This window comes from Drosophila miranda, chromosome 2 (genome assembly GCF_003369915.1).
Source record: "Drosophila miranda strain MSH22 chromosome 2, D.miranda_PacBio2.1, whole genome shotgun sequence".
Classification (NCBI taxonomy): Eukaryota; Metazoa; Arthropoda; class Insecta; order Diptera; family Drosophilidae; genus Drosophila; species Drosophila miranda.
This window is the reverse complement of record NC_046675.1, coordinates 23,368,721-23,389,022: the sequence shown is the minus strand read 5'-3', so window position 1 is coordinate 23,389,022 and position 20,302 is coordinate 23,368,721. Positions and strand designations below refer to the sequence as shown.

At 46.8% G+C, this 20,302-nt stretch overlaps 8 protein-coding genes across 12 annotated transcripts; 3 read left to right on the top strand and 5 right to left on the bottom strand.

Moving 5' to 3' along the window:
* Positions 1–375: 375 nt before the first annotated feature.
* Positions 376–1,427, bottom strand: LOC108156121 (60S ribosomal protein L35a). Its single transcript, XM_017287427.2, has 4 exons — positions 1,338–1,427; positions 828–1,062; positions 540–767; positions 376–475 (listed from the first exon to the last, which is right to left on the bottom strand). The coding sequence occupies exons 2-4, from the start codon at positions 1,053–1,055 to the stop codon at positions 452–454; spliced, it is 480 nt and encodes a 159-aa protein (XP_017142916.1). The 5' UTR covers positions 1,056–1,062; positions 1,338–1,427; the 3' UTR covers positions 376–451.
* Positions 1,428–2,015: 588 nt separating this feature from the next.
* Positions 2,016–3,948, top strand: LOC108155265 (polymerase delta-interacting protein 2). Its single transcript, XM_017285968.2, has 4 exons — positions 2,016–2,433; positions 2,538–2,979; positions 3,038–3,379; positions 3,434–3,948. The coding sequence occupies exons 1-4, from the start codon at positions 2,324–2,326 to the stop codon at positions 3,803–3,805; spliced, it is 1,266 nt and encodes a 421-aa protein (XP_017141457.1). The 5' UTR covers positions 2,016–2,323; the 3' UTR covers positions 3,806–3,948.
* LOC108155267 (39S ribosomal protein L44, mitochondrial) lies at positions 3,858–5,048 on the bottom strand. Its single transcript, XM_017285970.2, has 2 exons — positions 4,920–5,048; positions 3,858–4,865 (listed from the first exon to the last, which is right to left on the bottom strand). The coding sequence occupies exons 1-2, from the start codon at positions 4,984–4,986 to the stop codon at positions 3,964–3,966; spliced, it is 969 nt and encodes a 322-aa protein (XP_017141459.1). The 5' UTR covers positions 4,987–5,048; the 3' UTR covers positions 3,858–3,963.
* Positions 5,049–5,333: 285 nt separating this feature from the next.
* Positions 5,334–6,732, top strand: LOC108155266 (SWI/SNF-related matrix-associated actin-dependent regulator of chromatin subfamily B member 1). The gene is made up of 2 exons (XM_017285969.2): positions 5,334–5,739; positions 5,807–6,732. Exons 1-2 carry the CDS (start codon positions 5,468–5,470, stop codon positions 6,645–6,647), a joined length of 1,113 nt encoding a protein of 370 aa, XP_017141458.1. The 5' UTR covers positions 5,334–5,467; the 3' UTR covers positions 6,648–6,732.
* Positions 6,717–8,262, bottom strand: LOC108155264 (histone deacetylase 3). The gene is made up of 3 exons (XM_017285967.2): positions 8,082–8,262; positions 7,932–8,020; positions 6,717–7,870 (listed from the first exon to the last, which is right to left on the bottom strand). Exons 1-3 carry the CDS (start codon positions 8,237–8,239, stop codon positions 6,807–6,809), a joined length of 1,311 nt encoding a protein of 436 aa, XP_017141456.1. The 5' UTR covers positions 8,240–8,262; the 3' UTR covers positions 6,717–6,806.
* A 1-nt stretch (position 8,263) lies between these two features.
* On the bottom strand, positions 8,264–8,554 carry LOC117187051. Its single transcript, XM_033388779.1, has one exon. It carries the CDS (start codon positions 8,403–8,405, stop codon positions 8,289–8,291), a length of 117 nt encoding a protein of 38 aa, XP_033244670.1. The 5' UTR covers positions 8,406–8,554; the 3' UTR covers positions 8,264–8,288.
* A 560-nt stretch (positions 8,555–9,114) lies between these two features.
* LOC108155261 (biotin--protein ligase) lies at positions 9,115–19,963 on the top strand. 5 transcript variants are annotated; one of them, XM_017285963.2, is made up of 12 exons: positions 9,117–9,559; positions 9,622–9,962; positions 10,209–10,221; positions 10,455–11,563; positions 11,625–11,773; positions 12,678–12,816; positions 12,879–13,082; positions 13,147–13,332; positions 13,395–13,544; positions 13,606–13,749; positions 19,332–19,666; positions 19,724–19,963. In XM_017285963.2, exons 1-12 carry the CDS (start codon positions 9,418–9,420, stop codon positions 19,899–19,901), a joined length of 3,090 nt encoding a protein of 1,029 aa, XP_017141452.1. In that variant the 5' UTR covers positions 9,117–9,417; the 3' UTR covers positions 19,902–19,963. The 5 variants fall into 5 exon arrangements, with proteins under 5 accessions (XP_017141451.1, XP_017141452.1, XP_017141450.1 ...); XM_017285961.2 differs by having other exon boundaries at positions 12,660–12,816; XM_017285959.2 differs by having other exon boundaries at positions 10,209–10,365; positions 12,660–12,816.
* LOC108155263 (kinase suppressor of Ras 1) lies at positions 14,000–18,066 on the bottom strand. Its single transcript, XM_017285964.2, has one exon. The coding sequence runs from the start codon at positions 17,757–17,759 to the stop codon at positions 14,730–14,732; it is 3,030 nt and encodes a 1,009-aa protein (XP_017141453.1). The 5' UTR covers positions 17,760–18,066; the 3' UTR covers positions 14,000–14,729.
* Positions 19,964–20,302: the final 339 nt, after the last annotated feature.

The window sequence follows — 20,302 nt, the reverse complement described above, 5'->3', positions numbered from 1 at the left end:
TCCTTTTTATTCGAATCTCTTTCATTTGTATATGTTCCGGGAGTAAGTTTGAGAATGCCAACAAGATGGAAAAGCATGGTAGATGCCCCAAATTAAGCATTTTCCTGCTGCAAGTTCGGTTCTGTTTCGTTCCGAAATAACTGTTAGCATTCAATAGTTAAAACCGAACATAACATAAACCACGAAACCAAACTATCTTTCCTCTGAAAGATAGGAAGAAAACCAAAACACTTTCATAACTATATACGTTTTTGACGCCTATAAGATATTCCAATAGTTGAAATATTCCCCTTGCTTCATAGTTCCGACGATATCTAATATACTGGAACCGTGGCTGCTCACCAGGGAGAGCTCAACACCAAGTTTGGGTTGTAATTAAATTTAAATTGTTTCATTTATTGTAAAACGGATTTTTTTACTCTGCAGGTCAATTACTTAAGTTGATTTTAACTTAAATCCTTGATGGGTAAAGCATCTGCAATAGAAACAGTTAACATTAGCTATGGGGAAACCAAGATATACTTGAGGGGTAAACTTACGATGCGAATGCGGTGTCCCATGGCATGACCGGGCAGATTCCTGTTGAAACGGGCACGGACAGCGCCAGTGTTGCCATGAATGCGGATAACCTTGCCCCAGACGGCGCGGACGCGGGTCTTGCGCTCGGGATGCTGTGGCACGCACTTCTTGGTCTCTGCCTTGTAGACATAGACGCAACGCTTGCCAACATAGAATTCGCCATGCTCCTTGCGGCGGGCGCCCTCAATCTGCAATGGAGACATTGGTTTATATCAAAATCTCAATGGAAGGAAATAGGATGGACCTACCTTGAGGATAGCCTGGTTCTCGTGCTGGTTCCTCAGACCGCGCTTGTAGCCGGTAAAGACAGCCTTGGCAAACAGACGTCCGTGACGCTTGTACTTCTTGGCGGACACTTTAGCCTCGGTGGTGGCGACCTTCTCGGCCTTTGGTGCCTTTGCGGCCTTAGGAGCCTTTGGGGCCTTTGCGGCCTTTGGCGCAGCAGCAGCGGACTTGGCAGCTTGGGTGTCGGCCATGGCTTAACTGTTGGAGCAGAAAATTCCATCGTTAAAACATGCACAGAACTGTGTTATATTCACAAGAAGTGTTGTTGGCCTATGCTATGGCATTGAGCATTTGTTTTGGTTATTTCATCCACAGACATCGCACAGCCAATCACTTCCTAGGCGCACAATAACTATTTGCGAACATAACACACATATCCACCGAGTCTTTCGAGGCACTATTTCTCAAAGTTACATGCATTTTCATGTATATTTTTACATTATTTAGTGACCGAAGAAAAATCGCGTACGTACCGGAAATATGTCAAATGGCGAAAGAGGGAGAACAAGCAGGACTTATCGTATATCGATAAGAAATCGAACTTAGCCCACCTAAGCCCCCTCTATTTAAATAGTTGATCGACTTAAGGCAAATGGCGGCAAATACTACTGATGGTAAATTCTTCTGGTAGTTCCATGCCATTTTTCATTATTTTTCATTTCTCATTATTTTCGGTGGAATATTAAAATACAATGGGCTAATCGACCCTCTGAAATATACCAAAATATACGGTCTCATTTTACAAATATACCATAAATATACCAAAATGAATAAAATATACCATTATATACCAACCTTCTACCAAACGCACTGTCGTGCTACATTTTATGATCGAATACACCGATTCGTATTTAAGGGTTTCCTTTTCATGTAATCAAATAGGTGCAAAAAAATGGATTAAATAAATATAACATTATTCTGAATGAACACTTGAAGGAAACGTCAAATATGATATTGAAATTGCATTTTTACGTATTCATATTGTCTTAGCCGTTCCACTTTAGTTCAGTACTAAACAAATTACAGCTGATCGGTGAAATGTAAGAAAATTTAATAGTTGGAGTATATCAGATTAATAATATTACGAAATAATTTGAATCCTTATTTTACTGCCATCCTCCTGTGATAATTGCAAGCTTTAGATTCAAAGTCACCCGGACAATAGTCTATCGGTATCGAATATAGTGAAATCGAGTGTATTTTTTCTGGTACCGAAAACAAATCAAAATTTTCATAACAATGTCGAAATCTGGATAAATTTTAAAATTTGGAAGTACAATTTGAAGCACATGTAAAGCACAAAAGCCAAAGGACAGCAGCATATAGTGCCGGAATACTCGGCCAAATAATTGCATAAAGGTGTTTTGTTTGCTCTTGGCCCCCTCCTCGCTCAGAACCGAAGACGAGTGGCGGGTTCTGCACTTGTTCCTCTGTGATTTCAGCTCGAGTGTTGAATGAGATGGGTCTGTTGATGCAAGTGTTCCAATGGGAGAGGCGGTGGCATCTAGTCCAGAGATGCGACATAACGCTGAGGCGCGGCATCAAGAAGAATGCGGCTTATCCAACCAAGTGAGTCCTTGCTTCGGGGGGTGCTGGCAGCCTTCTGTGGGTTGCTTTGCCTCTCCTATCAAAACCATTTGAATCATTATTGCATAATGCAAATCGTGTTGCAGGCTTGCGGAAGTGGGACGTCTGGTGGAGGCCAGGGATGACAAATACGAGACCGGACAGGTATTCCTGCACCGCATCTTTGGCTACCGTGGAGTGATACTCTTTCCATGGACCGCCCGTGTCTACGACCGTGATCTGCACAATCCCAGCAAGATCACCGCAACGACAACAGCGACCGCCACGGCGACGGCCACTCCGCCCCTGGAACAAGGAACCAAAGAGGCTTCACTTAGAGTTAAGCCAACATCTGCAACATCGCCTACTCTTACGCCAGCCGATGTCGCCTGGCCGGTGCCACCGCCCGCTGGCAGCCGTTCCGAAAGTACCACAAGCATGGGTACCGCCAAGACATCGGCCCACTCTCAGGTGGACACCAAAGAGGTCCGGGGCAAAGTGCAAACCTTCTATCAAGTGCTCATCGACACAAGGGATTGCCCGCACATTGTAAGACTAAAAAAGTAGCCTCTAATCTGCCAGAATTTAATTCTGAAGCTCTTTCTAGCGGGCCCAAACGGAAGCCGTAACGTTTTTGGGGAATCAAGACTCCAATCGCAGCCTGTATGCCATACCCGGCTTGGACTATGTGGCGCACGAGGACATCATGCCCTACAGCTCCACCGAAAAGCAGCCCCTACAGCATGAGCTATTCGACAAGTTTCTGACCCCTGCCCCGGACTCGGATCCGCCGTTTGTAGGGCAGGAAACGTTGAAGGCCTGGCAGGAGAAGAACCATCCCTGGCTAGACATGAGCGATGTACACAAGGAGACAACTGAGAATGTACGAATCACCGTGATCCCCTTCTATATGGGCTGCAGGGAGACGCCAGCCAGCTCCGTCTATTGGGTACGTCTTAGATTGAAGTCTCAAATATCAATTAATCTTTATCCCTCTCTTTAGTGGCGCTACTGCATCCGTCTGGAGAACCTGGGCGAGCTGAGCGTGCAGTTGCGCGAGCGTCATTGGCGCATCTTCTCCCTGTCGGGCACTCTGGAGACGGTCCGTGGCCGTGGCGTGGTTGGGCAGGAGCCCATACTCAGCCCCCGGCTGCCCGCCTTCCAGTACAGCAGTCATGTTAGCCTGCAGGCGCCAAGTGGACATATGTGGGGCACCTTCCGGCTGGAGCGCGAGGATGGCTACTCCTTTGACTGCAAGATTCCGCCCTTCTCGCTGGAAAGCAAGCCGGATGACATAAGTCCGCCTACCTCAAGCGCGCCCACCGGCACGGGAAACACCGAGGAATACGAAAAGAAGCGCGACGATACCGACTAAGTGACAGGCGCGCACATGGCAGTGCCACAAATGTTGTTGAGCCGTAGTTAAATGATTTTAAAGACACAATCTTATTTTGACGCCAATTCAGAAAGTACATGTGGATAGTGCAAATTATATTAATCAACAAAGAGGCAATAACGCATCAACAGATCTTCTCAGTTGCCCAGTCTCACATTCTTGGTCTCCACCTGAAGGCCAAAGTCGAAGGGCCTTCGGTTTTCGTGGATATCGAAGAGGCTTTGCAGGGCATCCAGTGCCGCCGTCTCTGTGGCTGTCGGTACATCCTCGCCAAAGCCCTTGCCCAGCAGCTGGCGATTCGCGTAGATGCCCACGTGGTAGACAGCCAGAACTGTGTTCTTGCCGCAGTCCCCCAGCAGGCGGGGCTCCACCTCTCCCAGTTTCCGCTGCTGACAGATCTCCTCGAGCAACTGCACGGGCTGCTTGGGTGTCCACAGATCCAGCAAATCTTTCTGATTCAATTGTGTGCAGATAAAGTCTCTGACGAAGAGGAAGGCCCGCTCTACGCCACTGGAGTCTGCCAGAGCCCCAATCACCGCCTGAAGGGATTCGGCCAGGCTCTCGGGAGAAGGCGGGTACTCTGTGGTGAAGATGAGATCTTTGGTTCCCAAATGCGACGAAACATTGGCCAATGTCTCTGTGCTCAATAAATAGCTGGCAATGGCCTCCTGTCCTTCCTTCGGAACCTTTGGCAGCGACTGTTTCAGAAAGGCCTCAACATAGGCCCTGGCAATGTGGCCACCCATCTTGGCCAACTCCTGATTATCAGCTATTTTTAGGTCCCCTTCTTCAATGCCAAGTTTTCGCTGCTTTTCCTCCTGCTGGTGGGCATATGACCGCTGTGTGAAGGCCTCCTGCAGTTGCGGCAGCTCAAAGTTCTCCCCCAGTCGCTTGCCAAAGGCAAACAGCTCCGACCGGTAGTTCCACTCCACATAGCCCGCCCGGGGTTCCGGCTTTTGGGGCCCTTGTTTCTGTTGACGATGCGCGAGCTCACGTAACGTCGGTGCGACCCAACGTTTGATGTGACGGCGTGTTTGCACTGCCAAAATAAACATGATTACTGTATTAACTTGGCGCAATCGCTGAGACATACCTGTTCGCGCGCTATTAAGCGGCCTGGCAAGCACCAGAGCACCAGCAACGCTGCGTAAAAAGGACATTTTTAAGGAAAACTAAACAATCGCAATTTCTGCGGCAGCATATGGACAAACAGTGTGACCGAATCGAAAAATAACGTCTCATTTGCAAAATATACCGTAAATATACCGATGAAAATACTAACTTAGCCCTCTTAAGCCTCCTCTATTTAAAAAGTTAAACGACTGCTATCCATGCTATTTCATCTGAACTGTGCTAAAATGATTCAATTTTATTTATTTTCGGTGGATTATTAAAATACCTCCTTGTTCTACCATTAATCGTTCTCCGTCAAGAATTGGAAACCACATTTCTCCGCTTGAACACATAATGTTATAGGGTTAATGTGTAGGGTTACCAACCAACCAAAACGCGAAAGACGCCATGTCCATGTCTGTGTTTGTGTATGCGGTATGAAAAATTCTGGTCTGAAAATTTGCAATTAACAAAACCACCAATAAATAAAAATAAATAAAGTCTGCTGATTTTTGGAGTATTCCCATCATGGCTCTGCAGACATACGGTGATAAGCCGGTTGCATTCCAACTGGAGGAGGGTGGCGAGTACTACTATGTGGGTTCCGAGGTGGGCAACTACATGCGCCACTTCCGCGGCATCCTCTACAAAAAGTACCCGGGTATGACGCGCATTGTCCTGTCAAATGAGGAGCGAAAACGACTGGCCGACTCTGGCCTTAGTTCACACATTTTGGCCAGCTCAGTTTCGTTGCTACGAGCGGTCGAAGTGGATGACATTATGGCTGGCAATGACGAGAAGTAAGTGTGTGACAGGAGCCGACCGCCCGTCAGAGTCGGAGATTACTTTAATGATTACTCGTTGCAGATATCGTGCCGTTTCGGTGAACACCTCCGATACGCCTGTGCCGCGGGAGAGCAAGTCCAAGAAGCAGCCACAGTATGTGCCCACGATGCCCAATTCGAGCCACTTGGACGCCGTGCCACAGGCCACGCCCATTAACCGGAATCGTGTGCACACGAAGAAGGTGCGTACATTCCCCATGTGCTTTGACGACACAGACCCGACGGCGAGTCTGGAGAATGCGGCACAGAAGGAATGCCTGGTGCCCATACGCCTGGACATGGAGCTGGAGGGACAGAAGCTGCGCGACACCTTCACCTGGAACAAGAACGAGAGCATGATCACGCCCGAGCAGTTTGCCGAAGTACTCTGTGATGATCTGGACCTGAATCCCCTGCCCTTTGTGCCGGCCATCGCTCAGGCTATCCGGCAGCAGATCGAGGCCTTTCCCAACGATCCGCCCATCCTGGAGGAGAGCTGTGACCAGCGTGTCATAGTCAAGCTCAACATACACGTGGGCAACACGTCGCTCGTCGACCAGGTCGAGTGGGACATGTCGGAGAAGAACAACAATCCGGAGGAGTTTGCCATCAAACTCTGCGCCGAACTGGGATTGGGTGGAGAGTTTGTGACGGCCATAGCTTACAGTATACGTGGCCAATTGTCGTGGCACTGTCGCACGTACGCCTTTAGCGAGGCACCCCTGTCCACCATCGATGTTCCGTTCCGGAATCCCAGCGATGCCGATGCGTGGGCCCCATTCCTAGAGACGCTAACCGATGCCGAAATGGAGAAAAAGATACGCGATCAAGATAGAAATACGCGACGTATGCGACGCCTGGCCAACACCACAACCGGTTGGTGATTATCCAATTCCAAATCCGAATCCTAATATCATTATAATTATCTCCCATCTCAAATACACGTGTGTCTGTCGATTTTAAAATCTACTTGTAGTCAGTGTATTACTGTGGTTGTTCTTGACCTTATTCGCATCCTTAGACTAGCACATAAGTAAGTTAATTCAACTCTCCGCCGAATCAGGCTTGTCCTGATCCTGATCCCCATCGTAGAACTCGTTCTTCGCCTCCACACTTTTGTCATCATCTGTTTGAGATATCCTCACGTCGGGATCCGTCTCCTCCTTGTTACGCAGCTCCTCGATATCCATATCGGGCGGCGTCTGCACCATCTGTACGCTAGGCGAGTGCTGGCACATTTTCAGGTTCTCATATACATGCTTCACGATCATCTCCAAATACTGTTTCGAATTGGCATTGTCTTGCCGCGAGTTAATCTCTGGATGTAGGGTAAAGTCCGGCCCAAAGAACTCGTAGTACTCCGTGATGGGCAGATCGTTGTCAATGTCCTGATCCACCAGCAGCGAGGTCTCGTGCGTCCAGCAGCGGGCCACGTTGCGCAGCGTATAGCCGCCGCCGCCCACCACCAAGGTGGGAACATTCAGTTCCTTGACAAACTTCACGCACTCGCCATGGCCCCGCGTGCTCAACGAGAAGCAGCCCAGCCGATCCCCCGCCAGTGAATCTGCACCGCATTGCAGGACGATTGCCGTGGGCCGATAGAAGTCCATGATGGCCGAGATGATGGGTTTGAAGACCTGGAAGTAGCTCTGATCGTCAATGCCCTCCTTGAGTGGCACATTCACGCTGTAGTATCGACCAGACTCCGCCCCCAGCTCATACATATCGCCCGTTCCCGGAAAGAAGTAATTTCCGTACTTGTGAAACGAAGCCGTCATCACGCGATCTGTGAGATAGAAGGCCTCCTGCACCCCATCCCCATGATGCACATCGATGTCGATGTACAGCACACGCGGATGATACTTCAGCAGCTCCAAAATGCCAATCACGATGTCGTTTACATAGCAGAAACCCGATGCCTCAAACTTTTTGGCATGGTGCAGGCCGCCCGACCAGTTGATGCAGATGTCGCTATGATTGTGATTCAGTTTTTGGGCACCCTCCAGCGATGCGCCTGTGTACATGGCGCAAAAGTCAAAGAGGCCATCGAAGACGGGGCAATCTTCGCCCACACTAAAGTGCGCCAGGTACTTGGTATAGGCCACAGCTAGAAGAGAGTAATATAATATAGATTTATTAGGTTTGAGCTGATTTTTGGCCACACTTACAATTGCATTGAATGTTCTGCGGGGTCACCTGCTGTAGGTAGGCTATGTACTCGTCACTGTGAAACCTGAGCATGTCCTGGGCGCTGGCTCTGAAAACGGTTGGAGGATTATTTGTCCTATCCAAGTATGGGATCGGTTCGTGTTACTCACTTGTATGGCCTGTATATCTTCATTTTCTTGTCAAGGCCATAGTTCATCACCAGACTATGGGTCACTGCCAGCCGCTGCGGCTTCATCGGGTGCCCCGCGCCATAATGAAAGTTACCCACATCGGCGTTATAGAAGTAGGAAACCCTTCGATCTGTCATCACTTGGATGCTGAAGGTGCTGCTGCTGCTGTGCGGGGTATGCTAACTACTAATCGTAATCCAGGTCGACGCCGGGTAGCAGGTACGTTTTTGCATATAAAATTAAAACCAAAACAGCCACGATAAACAATAGTCGCCGCGTTGTGTCCAATTCGCCCAACAGCATGCCGCCTTTGCTTAAATACTAAATCTGTACGGATCTAAAACTGAAATAACTAATTAACGCGGCAAAAAACACGCTAGTAAATGACTTGTTAAAATGAAAACAACTTTAAAGGCGGCGTGGCGTCGTCTTACTCTGAATGGCCAATGCAAGGTGAATGCGCTAATAAGGTGACGTATTCACCACATCTGCTCGTTTTGGAAGGACCAGCAGAATGCAGCGAAAAGAATAAACTTATTATTATTTTAAAGCTGCATTTATTTAATAAACTATGTGTGTAATTATATATTTCTTTGATTCTTCCTTATTGGATATAAACATGTTCACAAAATGTTTAAAATCGGCAATCAGTACCAAGAGACGAAAGCGATCGGAGCTGTGGTGAAGAATCATATGAGTTAAATTTACGAGGGTGCGTAAAACTTGTAACAAAAATTTCTAGGACTCAGACTTAGAATGTAGGTGAATGATGCCAACTGCAGTAACGCTCAGCTAAGTGATGATCCCCGCACACCGAGTGTGTGTTTATATTTCAGTTCTTGCCAAGAGAAAGCAAAAGATCCACAGGACTACGTTTAAGTCGCAAAAGGACTCTTTCCTACTAAAACAATAACAAACGAAGAGTGCAGAGCGCTTGTCTCTCTGAGAGTCGAGACGTCACCCTATTAATAATTTCACCTTGGACCAATGTTTGGCGGGTTGAATGGTTATATTATTCGCAATAAGAAGAAGCACATGTCTGCCGCGCTTTCTTGGCCCCCAAACAAAAAGAGATAAAGCTCCCCAAAGTAATGGGGGTGTATGTGTGGTGTATGGAAGTGGAATGCAGTAATCAACAATAAATGTCAGTGGGTGCAAAGGAGTGCAAAAGTGTGTCAATTTCGCTGTAAAACACTTCCTGGGAGCGTGGACATAGCAACCACTGCCTTTCGCTGCTTCTTTGAGGAAGGAAATTACGAAACCGCACATTGATTTTCAGTTTCCAATGGCATAGAGAGCGACATTAAACCATAAAATGTTGACCCTGTATTACGTGAGTGCCACTGTCCTGCAATCCTGGCGCATCCAGAAGGTCTGCAACAAAATCGCCGAGCACCTGGCACAACCCTCGAGCATTGCTTTTTATGCCCTGCCAGCGGGCAGCGATGATGGCTTTGGTGAGAATCGGATGATATCAATCGAATCATTAGCTAATTCCCAATCTACTCCCCTTGTACAGATCCCTCATTTGCCAGTTCAGAGTTGTGCGGCAATCGTAATGCGGCCAAGGTCACGGATATTTTGTGGTTGCATGGAAACCAGCACGGCTGCTGCCTGCGTCCCCTGCAGACGCTCCAGATCACACCTTGGATAAGCTTTCCCGCGGCTCCGGGTCTGTTGCCGTTTGCCTATGCCGCCGACACCTTAACGCCAGCGACAACGCCAACGGAGCCATCGCCGTCGACGGCTAAGCAGCGCGTGACACTCTCGTCGGACAAGGAGCAGCATATGCAGCTGCTGTTGGAGGCCCAAGTAGAGCCAGGGCAAAAGGAAAGCGCACTGGACACCATAGCTGTGCGGGTAGGTTTCAGGGTAGGGTATCCTTCGCTTCGGTTTTGGCAAACCATAAACTAAACATTTTAATAGCCACAGCCACGGCCCTTCTGGCTGTGGTGGCGATGGCAGTGCGTGCGGTAATGTGATTAGGAAATATAACCCATACTGAAATAGTTAAATCGATATAGACAGCTGGCGTCATATATTGTCTCATCTCTTTCTTTTGCTTGCATCACCTGTGACCTGTGTCTTGGCCTTGGCGTCCATCAGTTGGAAGATTATGGTAAGCTAATTGCTTGGAAAATAGACTCCCACCTGGCATTGCTCATCGAGACCGATGTGGAGCACTTTACCCAACTGTTGATATCGACATTTTTACGAAATAATTTATGCATAAACGATGACCTGCCCCTGATGAGGATTGAGTGTAAGCGGAAAACTTAAATCGTCATCCATTCATACTTCCAAAAGCCCTTCCCGCACTCGACTAATTCACGTTTCTTCACATTTTTGCAGCTGTTTTGCGTTCCGGCGACCCCCAGCCCTTTGAGCTGTTGGCCAAACATCTAAAGCGGCAGTCCCGCATCACCGCTGAACTAGACAAGGAGGGCTGGAAGAAGCATTTGGAGGATTTGCGTGCCGTCAGTGTGCTGGCTCATCAGGCCACTGAGTTCGAGTATCAAAAGAATCGCACCGAGGGCAAGACAGGCCTTATGAAACCAGATCTCCTTACCCAGACATCAGAGCCGGCCAGTTTCAAGGCCGTGGCTGTGGTCGAACCCACCAATAAAGCGGCCTTGTCCCCGGCCAGGGGCACTTTAAGTCCCGCCAAGAGCGAGGCTGCTCTGTCATCGTTTGCTAAGAGCGAGGCCAGGAGCACTCCCATTAAAAACGATTCAAAACTATCTTCAGCTAAAAGCGACGACAAAGCAATTCCCGCTAAAACCGAAGAAAAATCGACTCCAACCAAAAGCGAAGTTCAAGGTAAAACTCCACCTCAAAGCGAAGCCAAAGCAACTCCAACCAAAAGTGAAGCGCAGAGCGAGCTGGAGAAGCTGGCCGCTGCTCAGGCAGCCCAGATTCAGAAGACGTCCGTGGATGGGACTCCGGCTAAATCGGTTTCAAGCACACCCAGCAAACTCGTTGAGGCTGTGAAGCCATCCATTACTATTGAGGCCGCAAAGCCAGCCGTTACTGTGAATACCACTGAACCAACTACAGTGGAGACAGTGAAGCCTGCAAAGACTTTTGAGGTGGTGAAACCTTTTTCACCGCCAGCTACTGCTCCCCCTTCACGACCGGTGTTGCGGCGCAATAAGGATAGCCTGCAGGAAAGCAAGCCCCTGAATGTTTTGGTCTACTCGGACAGTGCCAGTGCCAGAGACTCCACGTTGGCCACGCTTCAGCAACTGCTCGAGCGGAATGTGTACACCATTTACCCGCTGATGCCGCAGCAGGCAGCCCAAAAGCATTGGACCGAGCAGACAGCCCTGCTGGTGGTGTGCGGTTCGGTGTCGCCCGGGATTGGACAGATACTCGTCGATTACTTTCTGCATGGCGGCAAGGTGCTGAGCCTCTGCTCGGATATACTACACTTCATACTGCCAAACTATCGCACAGCGGAGGTGGTTATTTTAGAGGATTCCATTGACTGCATGGGATTGTAATTTCTGTTTTCTTTGGCAGGTTCGCGAGCACGAATTGGTACAGTTCTCCTACGACAAATGGCAGCGGGTCAAGATGATGCATCACATCTTCTGCTATCAGCCATCGCCAGTGAAGAAGCACTTTTCGACAGACAGCGAGGAGTCGACCAAGTCGCATTCGCGTAGACCGTAAGTACTGTTGCCATACCATAGACTGAGAAGAAAGCTAATCCCCATGCAGACCGAAGACCTCTAAACTTGTAGCTTATACTGACAAAAGTACCACTAATATCCATAACCAAAGAGTATATTTAATATCCTCTACTATAATGCATGTTTTATACACCCGAAATCGAAAGCAATTGCTTTTTTACTGCTGCTACCCAATGCTGCACTATGAAGAAAAATGCTCATACAAAAATATTAAAAAAACCTTAAAAGATATTAATATTTGTGCAAATTTTGAAACTCGATTTTTTGCCCATAGTGCAGTGGAGACCGCTGCAAATTAGAACCATTAAAATCTTCTATTAGTTCTAATTTGTGGAGAATCCCTAGGAGAATTGATATTGAAATAATCCCGCTGTTACTAAGCAATTTCTGACTAATTCCAATTCTTATATATTGTTTCTCAAATGTTTTCATGGCTCAAATTGGCTTCAATTCTATACGTATTTGGCTTTTTTGGCTTGTATTCGATGTGCATTCCGATCATCATTCATAATCGTATTTTCCTGGTGAAATTAAACGAATTTCTTCTAATAATATTTAAACTTAACTTTTATCATAAATGTTTGACTGAATTATTATTAAAAACCAATTAAATTTTTTAAATTGGATACTTTTATTTGTTATTGCTTGAAATTTCCATTTCCTTTCTATATTCTTTCTGCGTGCCTGTGTGATCTCTCTCTCTTCCTGTCCTGCCCCATTCTATATCTCTGTGTGTGCTTCCTATATGTGTGTGCTATCACTATTATAATCCTACCTACCATTAACCAAACAAAAAATACAAAAACATAAACCGAAAACCATAAAACAAAAACGAAACGAAACAAAACGAAACGCTGCTCAGAGCTCTAGTATGTCCAAGGTCCATGGAACTGAAAGATCTGGCCGGCCATAGCCACAAATTGGATGTCCAAGTGCTGGGCACTGAGGAGACCTGGAACACGCCCAGTCTATTGCTGGCCAATAGCCTGAAGAGCGGTGGCAAGGCCGTCTTCTCGCAGGTAAGAATACATCCTAACGCCCATCTTCATCCGGGCTAAATGGTTTCTCGATCTATTAACAGATACATTTGGAGACAAGTCCCAGCGAGTTTGAATCGGATGAGATCAAATACTCCATCTTAAAGCAATACGAACGCACTCGTCTGGAGATCTTTGCGGATCTCTTGAGCAAGTACTTGGATGTGCAGGTCGTTAAGGCAGATGGAGTGGGTCAGTCGCAGGCAGGAGTGGTATACCAGCAGGCCTATTTTCTGGGACGCCATGAGGTTAGCACTTGCTTGGAAGTTTCCCTTTTAATATACATTCAAAAACTTCTGTTATTTTTTTTAGTCCAAATTTGAACTCCTCGATAAGCTGCGCCTGCGCTGCAGTGGGCCCGACAATGTCATAGCTACACCCAATTTGACTATGAAATTCTGTGGCAAGGATGATAAGCCGCCTGTGGCCAACAACAATGTCCTCCCTATACTCATACATTCCTGTCCAGACGATTTCTCCACCGTTGATTACTTTGATGTGCGTTGAATATCGGCCTTTTCTCAACATAGTTGGTAACAATATTAAAATTCTTCTTGCAGCATCTGCAAACGGAGGACATTGGTCGTCTGGTCATATATGCGCCTATCGTCAGCAGTTCCATGCATGTGATCAATACTCTGGAGCTCATCAACGGCCTGGCCGTGCTTCCCCTTCAACAGACTGCCGGCATGGGTCGCAGCAATAATCAGGTGGGAATAGTTTATCCTCTTAAAAATGTTGACTTCTGTTTGTTAATGTTATGTTTTTCAGTGGCTTAGTCCATTGGGTTGTGCCATGTTCTCCTTGCAACTCCATATAGCCATGGACTCGCCACTGGGCTCTCGTTTACCTCTGATCCAGCATCTGATTGGAGCAGCCATTGTTAACACCCTAAGGGGTCATCCAACATACGGGGTGAGTGATAAAGACATATCATAGCCATCGGAGAGCATGCTCTTCACAGTTTCAACAATTGAAACTGAAGCTTATTAGGGGAATATCGAGAGAAGCATTTATGTGCCTCGTCATGCACACGGCATGTTTTTTGATCCCTCACGCAAATCGTTTTCCTTTCACTTTCTCGGGGCTTAGCTTCGGTCTTGATTCGTGGCCCGTGATCCCACTTATTGTACATAATAATAATCGTAGATCAATTTGGTTACAATTTGGTTGTAGTGATAAGTTTATTTGACATTTATGCTTAATTTTGCATTTAAACTCCGTTTAGCTATATACATACATTTCTGCACAATATTTGATTTAAATACTAGTATCTCTCATATACATATACTTGTATATACACACACATACATATATCGTTTTATATTCATATATAGATAGAATATAGCTTTGCTTATACATAATTAACAATTTAGAAATTGCTCACCTGATTTCAACGTTTTACATTTAGATATTTTGCCACACAGTGCTCTTTCGATTTACTTTACTAGATCCTATATACTTCTACTATACTTTTATCCCTTTCAACCTTTAAACGTCCTTGTCTTTTTCAAAGTTAACATTTTTGTGTATTTTCCTGCTTTTCTTTTCTTTTCTTCCCAATTCTTTTTGCATTCAATATTACGTATGTTTTATACTTTTTTAAATTTTTAAATTTTCTTACTTTGTTTTTGTTATAATTTTGTTCTCTGATATTTGTAGGTATTTACAATCTTTGCTTAACACACACATTGTTGCATATATTTGAACTTGCTTAAGAGAGGAGTCCTTGTATAGAGGAGCATACATACTCGTAAAGGAGTGGGCGAGACAGACATTTGACATATACATTTTTTACACAGCAGCTTACATTGAAATGGTACTCTTTAATTGTACTAGATACTCGTAGTAGTTGTAGTTGCAATAGTTAATAGAACCCAAGCTGTCGGCTCGCCTCAGAACACAGACTCCGCGGAGCGGGATAGATTGACGGGATGCGAGGGACTTCTAGCCAGTCGCTTCTTGGGCAATTGCTCCAGCTTGTACAAGAGTTGGGCAAACCGGGGGCGTTGCTCCTTTTCGTAGGCCCAGCACAGCATCAGCAGATCCTTGACCTCACGGCCAGACTGTAGGTTGGCCAGCGACTGCTTCATGCCGCGTCCCACCTGCCAGATAATCGATTCGGCCGGCTGATCCTTGAACGTAAACTCGCCGCAAATGAGCTCGTACCAGACGGTACCGAACGAGTAGACATCCGAATAGTAGGTGAACTGCAGGCACTCGCCCTTCGGCTTCTTTGGCATTAGGGCACGTATCAGCTCCGGGGCCATGTAGCACAACCAGTTGTGGGGTACTCCTAAGCCTATATCACAGTACAGCAGTTTGGTGGAGCTGAAGAGGCCAAAGTCCGTGATGATCACTTTGCCGTTCTCAATGAATATGTTCTTGGTGCGCAGATCCTTGTGTATGATGTCCCGTGCATGCAGATAGCCCATACCCTGGGCTATTTGCTGGGCAATCACCAACGTTCGGTTCATGGCGAACTTCTCCCGTCGCTGATGGATGTACGTGAACAAGGTGTTGCCCTTGCACAGCGATGTGACAATGGCCAGGTACGGCGGATTCATGCAGGCGCCCATAAAGAGCACCAGATTCTCGTGCCGCGTCTTCTTGAAGTTAGCCACCTCGTTGCGAAACGTCTCCAGCATATGTTCGTCCTGTAGGTAGTCCTCGTTGAGCAGCTTCACCGCCACATCGCCGTGCCACAGCGCTCGATGGACGGTGCCAAAGCGCCCCTGGCCAATCCGTTCCAACAGCCGCAGATCCCCATAGGGTATATCCCACTCTTTGAGTGATATTGAGTTCTGTCGCCACTGGCCCGAGTCCCCATCCTCTGTGGAGTCCAAACGCACGGGTGTGCGATCTGAGTCCGTGCTGGCACTGCCCGTTAGCGATACGGTCTTATCGCTGTCGTTCGACTTATGGGTGTCTGTGTACTCGCTGGTGTTGGGCGCCCTCTTGTCCACGCCCGCCGTGCTCAGTTTACGAGGAAAAAAGCTGCTCGTAGTGCTCGTGGTGGTCGTAGAGTTCACTAGACTAGTTGTGGCATTCGAGGCGTTCGACACTTGACTGTGGATTAGCGAGCTAATGTGGCCGTTGGAGCTGTTAACCAGGCTGTCCATTAATCCGCCACCATTCATGCTGTTTACCAACGAAGGGGGAGCTGCCTGATACTCCGACAGGGTCTCGTTGGAGATGAGGGTTTGCACATTATGCGAGGCACTGCCGGTGTTTCCTCCGCCGCCGCCGCTGCTGCTGGTGATGGTCACATTGGGAAAGTTGAATTGACTCTGCTGCTGATGGTGCTTGGTGAGGGAGGGAGTGAGCAGGAGATTGGCACTGGAACTGCTGCCGCCGCCAGCCGACGAGCCGCCATAGCTGCCGGCGTGGTCCTGCAGGTCCCGTTCGCGCTGATGAAACAGAGCCGGACTGCTGGGCGTGGAGTTGGTGCAGCTGGAACTGGGCGAACTGCTGTCGCCATGATGCTGCTGCAGTGGCTTGTGCAGGGTGCTCTTCTTCACCAGCGGCGATCCCTTGCTCGAGCCATGCACGTGCGGCAGGGTGGAGTAGCCGCCCTGCTGCTCCTTGATGTGCCGAAACTCATCGACATATTCGCGGGGCAAGCCACACGAAGGTGGCGCGTGGGGGGCACAGCTTTTGTGGCAAATGAACTTGCAGTCGATGCACTTGAGCCACCTGGAAAAGACCTGTTTTTGGCACAGTGTGCAGGTGGCCATGAATCCTATTTGTTTCGTGAACCGATGTTTGATGGTGTGTCCCATCCCAACAGGGCCCACGCCGGGAGAGCATGGAACTAGTAGGACGTTTGAGGAATTCCCAATGGAAGCCAATGGATTGCTATTACTGCTCTCGCCAAATATTTCCGAACTGGCCGAGCTATGGCTGTCCGGGCTGGGGTCTGTGGGCAGGCGATTGCGTGGTGGTGCGGGCGGCTCAATATCCGCCCCCGCCGGATTAAAGAGGGTCGTTTTGTGCTTCCTGGCGGGCGGTGGGGTGCCGCTGCCACGACTCCTCTGTGGTGTTCCATTCAGACTGCTGCTCACAGCAGTCGTTCCACTGGAGGGTGTGAAGGGGGAGTTGGGTGGCGAAGGCGTCAGCGTTAGCGTCATTTGGGATCCCTGCGTGCTGCCTGTCATGTCCTCCGTGGCCGTCGCCGGCATCGATGTGGGCGATTGGCGGCCACTGCGCGAGGTTGAGGCATTGCTTGACCCACTCTTCCCCTTAGTAGCATGCTGTCGATGATGGGCTCTTGGGGAGGCGGTGTTCAGACCCAGACCCAGGCCAATATTTCCCACACTCCCGCGATGGATGTGTATGGGTCGGTCCCATGAGTCCCAGTGCCATTGCTCCGGGTCGTTATTGCTGGCCGTATTGGCCTCCAGCGTGTCCATGCATTTTCGGAGATTCTGCATGGCCTTGGTCAGGCGACGCAGCTCCTCCTCCCGCTGGTTGGGGTTCTCGGCCAGCAGCTGCTTGAGCTCCTCATCGCTCAGCTGCAGCGTCTGCTCCAGCGTTGTCAGCCTGGTCAGACACACACTTAGCGACTCCTGGCTAAGGCCCACCACGCGCAGCCACTGCTTCAGCTCATTGCCCGTGGCATGGGGCAGCAGACCGTTGGCCGGGATGCGTTCGTTGAGGCGTATCTTGGTCAGCAGCAGCTCGGAGAAGTAGCGCACCAGCTTGGACTCCAGGCAGCGTATCTCCTGTTGCGTCAGCATCGAACTGGTGGCGCACTGGGTGCGCAGACCCTCCAAATGGTTGGCCGAGAGATCAATCATGTCCTGGATAATGATTAGGTTGCTGTCGCTGGAGCCCGACTCGTTGGCATTTGCATTGGAGCTGGAGTCAGTGGCGGCATTGTTGTTGCTGACTCCCGACGTCGTCAGCTGGGCGGCGCTGCTCATTTTTGTTGTTGTGGTACGGCCGCCCTGCAACAAAAACCCCCGAACCGATTGATTTTTTCAGACGCGCACTCACTGAGATTTGATGATGGCACGATTTTCTGAGGCTTTGCTCCACATTCTGTAGCGTTTTAGTCAACCTTCTGGTTCGTTGTCGTTGTTCCGGCGCTCACACACACACCCCCGCAGCTCTAGACAGCATCGGCTATGCGAAAAATGCGATAATTTTTATAGTTTCTGCTTCTGTTGTTGCCTGCGCTCACGAAATTTCTCTACACCCAAGAAGCTGGCAGTGTGACCGCAAGTAAATCAATGTGACCGTATATAAATAATCACATGCAATGAAATACTGAAATCGATAAAAGTTATTTCTCAGCTGATTTTAGTTCGATAGCCAAATTCAAAAATCCATAAAAAGGACGATTTTCTTTATTCATGGATAAAATATACCGTCCGATCCTCAAGGATATACCGAAAATACGTCACAAATTTCAAAATAAACGAAATATACTGGCGTATTATTTGTATTCCATCATACTCCTCGATTTTGATATTCGGTTGATTACTAATTAGCTAGGACCCTGAGGCCCTAACACATAATTTTATCCGATTTTAATCTCCATCTTTATTGGATTATTTGTCCCCTGTGTAGGTCACCCACCTTGCATATTTTCATATATTTTTTTTAGTATTTTAAACCATTTCGGAGTTGGAACTGGCAAAAAGTTCACAAAAACGATAATGTAAAATGAATATTTATTTTACATAATAATATTATGAAACAATAAATATATGAAAAATATTCCATAGAGCCATGGAAAATGGATTGGTTCCTTCTGGCTATAATATTGATCCGTTTTGATCCAGATTCAGAGATCTGGTAAATATCGTCATTCTCTATGATTCTGCCTTTTCCCGATTTTCAAAATTGTGCATTCCACCTGACACGTCGGGGGAGGGGTATTTTTCTTTATTTGAGATAGTATTAATAATACACTGATCAAAGGATAAAAGGGCAAAATAAGCTTGCTTGACTTGTAGTGGAAGTGGATGTATGTAACACCCAGAAGGAAGCGTTTCCGACCCCATAGAGTATGTATATTCTTGATCAGCCTCAATAGCCAAGTCGATATAGTTATGTCTAGCTGTCTGCCTGTCCGTCTTAATAAACGGCTAGATCTCAGAGACGAAAAGAGCGAGAGAAACTAAAGCTGTACAGACACCTCTGATATCAAACTGTTACAAGTGTGTTTGGATCCATGCAAGCCAAAAATAGCCAAGACTTTTGTATTTCTTTAATAACTCCAAACTCATAATTTTTCAAGAGGATAGATTCATTGTCGATTGTTTGAAGATCTTAAAGTCCAGGAAATCTTTTATATAGTTTATGCAAATCTGATGAATGGCCGTTGACCGTCTTTTGTGTCTTCTGTGAAAGAAGTTTAAAAGCAGTCTCGTTTTTATCTCCTTATAAATTAATAAAATGAGTACTGGCTATAAAATTAATAAATTATAATAGAGTGAAGTAGGCATAGAATATGTCAGCTATATTATACATTTAGTTATTGCTTTCAGGTACTCGACATATCACTAAAGTGGCCAAACGATATCTATGCACATGGAAGCAATAAAATTGGTGGACTGGTTGTCAATACCACCTTGCAGGGCTCTCAGGCAATTGTTAATATTGGCAGCGGAATCAATTTAAACAATTCAAAGCCCACCCTTTGCATTAACGATATGATACGGGAGCATAATAACAATGCGGCGTCCCTGAATAAACTACCTTTGCTTCAATATGAGCAATTTATAGCCATGATATTTAATGAAATCGAAAGACTCTTAGCTGAAATACAGAATGGAGACTTTGAAAGTTTTTATGCCTTATACTACTCCATTTGGCTTCATAGGTAATCATATCTTATATTGTGGTATAAACATTGCCTAAGAACAGATTTTCTTTGCAGCGAACAAACCGTAAAGATTTGCCTTCAAAACGAACAGGAGAAAGATGCTGAAATAATTGGAATCGACGACTTTGGCTTCTTGAAGGTAAAACTACCCACTGGTACCATCGAAACTGTACAACCGGATGGCAATAGCTTTGATATGCTAAAAGGATTGATAGTACCTAAGTACCACTAGTTAAATGGAATGGAAGAATTAAATTCTCATATAATGCGGAACTTACTTATTCCTCATACCCCACACACATATACTCGAGCTATTAAAAATTTTGCTATTTTTAGGCGCATTTAGGTCAATTTATTAAGAATTAGTACTACTATTTACAAAGTGTTTCTCCTAAAGTGACTTAACCGAATTTGTCCATGCTAAAAACTTTGATGATATATTTGAAAAACATATATGAATTGTTCCATTAATTTGAACACTGCCAAAGATAAATGTGTTGCTAGAAACTTTCGACTAATTGATGTTGTATTCCAAATATACACAGGTTTGCTATTTATCCAAAAATGTATTTGAAAAATATCTACATATGTCTAGCCCCCCATTCAAAAAAATTGTTAGCTGTCATGGAATTT